At 40.4% G+C, this 4,594-nt stretch overlaps 1 protein-coding gene across 1 annotated transcript; it reads left to right on the forward strand.

Annotated features, from left to right (window-relative positions):
* The first annotated feature begins 2,344 nt into the window (after positions 1 to 2,344).
* On the forward strand, positions 2,345 to 4,249 carry LOC139456065 (zinc finger protein ZFP2-like). The gene is made up of 2 exons (XM_071237571.1): positions 2,345 to 2,381; positions 3,105 to 4,249. The coding sequence occupies exons 1-2, from the start codon at positions 2,345 to 2,347 to the stop codon at positions 4,247 to 4,249; spliced, it is 1,182 nt and encodes a 393-aa protein (XP_071093672.1).
* Positions 4,250 to 4,594: the final 345 nt, after the last annotated feature.

A 4,594-nucleotide genomic window follows, 5' to 3' on the forward strand; every position in this document is an offset into this window, starting at 1 on the left:
CAAGGGCACTTTTGTAGACACAAACTGAGGAACGTGGGACATACAAGCTGAGGAAAGAGTGATACTGTGATTGCATACAAGGGAAAAACAGGTTTACAGCCATACAGGTATGTGCAAAATATTCCACATGAGGAGACATAAATTCATGGGGTGTAGCTACCAGGACAAAAAAAACATCTGGCAAGGGTAATCAGGGACATTTCTTTTCACTCCATACAGAAGACTGAGGCATGGAACATGATAAGGACCTATACTGACTGGATGTTCAGAAATCCATAAAATGATCAAGGATGTCAGATCCAAGACTGGTGCATTTATTTTGAATATGGGTGCATCAAACTGACTGATAGACAAAAACCTGCTGACCACAGTTCACAATGGTTCATGTTCCTAAAGGGTCATGCATGAGCGTCACTGTCACACACCTGAGCAAACTGCAACGAACCTTGAAAGTCCTGCGAGACTAATCGCACATTATTTCATTGATGAGAACCCAGAAAAAGTACATAAGGTAGGATATTTTTCATGTACTTTTCTCCAAGAGCACTGCATGAACGGTCAATGTACATATTTACGAGGGGCGTTAATAAGTTTTGCAACTTCAATATAAGACCAAGTCGCAGAATATCTTTTGCACATTGCATGCGTACACTCTGAAGGGAAGGTTCTGAGGAACTTGTGGTTGGTTTCATCAATACCCATACGTTTGTAGACATTACATAAGAGGAATGTGCAATACATTCAAACCTGTGACTTGACATTTATGCCTATAATGAAGTAACCTTAGATCGTGTAGATGGCACGTACACAGGTGTATGGTTATACCATGAAGCATTTGTGAAAAGCTCCTAGCGATTGTCACTGAACATTTGTGATGTGCAATTTAGTTGCCTGAAAAATAAGGGCCATTTCAACATGTTCAAGTTTTGAGTATATAAACTGAACCTTATTCTGTTGCGTTGATGAATTTATGTAACTAATTCTGCCTGAATAAAATATTGTTTAGAAAAGACTTGAGAAAGTCTGATGTAACATAAAATCAAACATGACATGTAATGATAAAAACGTGTCTGAGATAGAATACTTACACATATTTCGATATATATGTAACAGACAAGAAATACGGGAACTGATGAACTGATAGTGAAGGGGTCATGACAATAAACGTCTGTAATATTAATTTCAGGCGTGTAGATTAATATCTGATGTGTCCACCATGTTGGGCGATACATGCACGACACCTTGATGGAATACTGTTGATTGACTTGCGTATGGTTGCGCTTGGTATTGCCCGCCCAAGCAGTGCCATGTTGGCGAGTGCTGGGTCTCTCGCATACAGGCTAGGCCCAAGATCATCCCACAGATATTCCTGTCAGTTTGCCTTCTTGTTGCAGATAATCAGTTGTTAAATGTTCATAATTATAATGGGCCAATGAATCAATGCTCATGTTGTCAATCACTGGATTGTTTGGTCCAGACTCGATTATTTAAAGACCGCCGTCATATAGCGTTAATATTGCTGAGTTCGGCGTTAAACAACAAACAAACAAACAGAAATATAATGATATATCCCGTGAGTGATACGCCATTCAAGATGGCGGTGCCAAGCGAGTGATCGCATTCGATGTCGCCAGGGTAACATATAACTGGTAATTGATGTTTAATGTGATTGTGTATATGACGTAAGGGAGGTAGGGGCTGAGGAAATGACGGGTAGACTTTAGACTGGTTGAGAGTGCTGCTGTGTGCGCACATACATCTCTTGTTATCAAATATATATTCGAATAAACAACCTTGACTCAAGATATCATCGTTGTGTCATCTGGGCCATATTCTGATCTAACACAGTGATGACCTAGCACGATGTTGCCTGGCATTTTCATCTTGCTGGTCAAACCTGCTGATAATTCTAGCGAATGAAACAATGACAGGATGCCACATTTTGCCAACATATCACTGGCCCGTCAAATGTCCATTCACAATAACGAAATCATTTGGCCTGTCGTATGACACTGCCCTACACCATCAAACAACCGCCCCCATGTCTATCATGGTCGAGGATTGTTGCTCTCGGATACCACTCGCCGCTATTTTTTTTTGCCATCTCTGACATAGAATTAAAACCTTGATTCATCTGTGAAGATGATGTGACACCATTGGAGCACAGTCCGTATCTGGTGTTGCCTGACCCACCCCAATCTTTGCCGCCAAACTAAGCTGTTCGGGTAATGTTTGGTAGATTGGCATATTGATACAAATATAAGTTCCAAAACAAATTTTCCTAATCATAAGAAATCTCTACAAAAAGCAGTGTCCATTGTTCGATTCCGACGATATTATGAGCATGTGTTTAAGAATCACTATCTGGTATTATGGAAAAGGTGAGTGTATCCTACCCATTTGGTTGTACCCGTCATAAAGGTGCAAAGGCAAGTATATTTTTCCATGAAAAAACATGGGAACGTGTAATCAAAGAGGGAGTTTGCATCAGACATCATTTTTGACATTGATGTGTCAAATTTGGAAATGTAAACCACATGTCCACCATAAAACCTTTTGAAAGCTTTACTGAAGCCTTGAATGTTATAGCCCTGATCAAACAGGTTTTTGACAGGGTTCATTTGACGTTCTTTGAAATCTTGCCTGAAAGTCTTATCCCCCAAATGTCGTATAAATGTTATCAATGAGGAAGTCAATGTTTTGTTCCCTGTTTCCGGATCGCAGTTTTATTAACTGGTTATGTAAATAAATGAGCAGAAGTGTGGGTTGAGTGTTCACATTTCAGTCAGCGATATTTTCAGTACTTAGTTATTGGTAGGTAACCCACAGCATACAACCGTCGTATCATAGATGGGTGTAGAAATATGTGACGATATGTTCCATCACCAGAATGGTTTCATTCTCTTTGCATCAGTGGACCCAAATCTAGTTGTTATTGGTGTTGTTTTTATGGAAACATCTTTTGGCAATGCATTAACACAATAAATATAAGTGACAGCTCTTTTATGTTTTCAGTGAACACCATATCATCCACAAGTTAATAATCGAAGAACAAAGCTTACAACAAAATAATGTCTCTGTTACTGAAACATGTGTAATCACAGACTGTGAGAAAGAATTGCTGGAAACAGGTGATGTCAAGACAGAACCTGTCTTCGCCATACTGGAAACAAGTGCTGTTACTGAGACGCTGGATTCGGATGATCTCAAGAAACACAGTGGAATCAAGCCTTATCAGTGTGGCGAATGTGGCAAAGGATTTTCAGAGTCATATAAATTGCAGACACACATGATGATTCACAGTGGAATCAAGCCTTATCAGTGTGCTGAATGTGTCAAAGCGTTTACAGCATCATATAAATTGCAGAATCACATGAGGAGTCACAGTGGAATCAAGCCTTATCAGTGTACTGCATGTGGGAAAGCATTTACAGAGTCATATAGATTGCAGAAACACAGAAGGATTCATGCTGGAATCAAGCCTTATCAGTGTGGCGAATGTGGGAATGAATTTACACAATCATGTGACCTGCAGACACACAGGAGGACTCACAGTAGGATCAAACCATATCAGTGTGTTGACTGTGGGAAAGGATTTACAAGTTCAGCTTGTCAGCAGAGACACATGAGGATTCTCAGAGGAATCAAGACTTACCGCTGTGGCGAATGTGGGAAACGATTTAAATACCCAAGTATACTGCAGAAACACATGAGGATTCACAGTGTAATCCGACCTTATGAGTGTGCTGAATGTGGGAAGGTATTTACACACTCAGGGAGGCTGAAGTCACACATGAGGATGCACAGTGGTATCAAGCCTTATCAATGTGGTGAGTGTGGGGAAACATTTACAAAGTCAGGTTGCCTGCATAAACACATGATGATTCATATTGGAATCAAGCCTTCTCAGTGTGTTGAATGTGGGAAAGGATTTACACAATCAGGTAGGCTGAAGTCCCACATTAAAATTCACAGTGGAATCAAGCCTTATCAGTGTGTTGAATGTGGGAAAGTATTTAGACATTCAAGTAACCTGCAGACACACATGAAGATTCACAGTGGAATCAAGCCTTATCAGTGTGATGAATGTGGGAAAGCATTTATACAGAAAGATAGCCTGCAGAGACACATGAGGATTCACAGTGGAATCAAGCCTTATCAACATGATCAATGTGTTGAATGTTGGAAAGCATTTACAGAGTCTGGTACGCTGAAAAGACACATGAGGATTCACAGTGAAAACAATTGATTGAATTACAATTGAAATCTCATCGGTCAATATTGGCGATGATTGTTGGTCAGAATTGGGCGTCTGACTGGTTTCCTCGCAACAAACCCGTAACGTCTAAGATGGCGACGTACAGTCTGTGCCGATATTTGACAAAGGTCAAGGATGCTTCCCGCAGTGATTTTTGGAACCGATTTCACAGATGGGTGGTTAGATTCTAACGATCTTGACAGATGCTTGTAACATCGGCCTGCTGCTCCTTGGTCGGTGTTTGTTTGCTGCCACCGCTGCCATAACGTGTTTCTGTGCACGTTCAATCTCCAAACTTCAAATAGTGATTGAAATTTGATGGTTGTTTTTCGTCAA

The sequence above is a fragment of the Haliotis cracherodii genome, unplaced genomic scaffold (genome assembly GCF_022045235.1).
Source record: "Haliotis cracherodii isolate W230 unplaced genomic scaffold, xgHalCrac1.p SCAF_11, whole genome shotgun sequence".
Taxonomy (NCBI): domain Eukaryota; kingdom Metazoa; phylum Mollusca; class Gastropoda; order Lepetellida; family Haliotidae; genus Haliotis; species Haliotis cracherodii.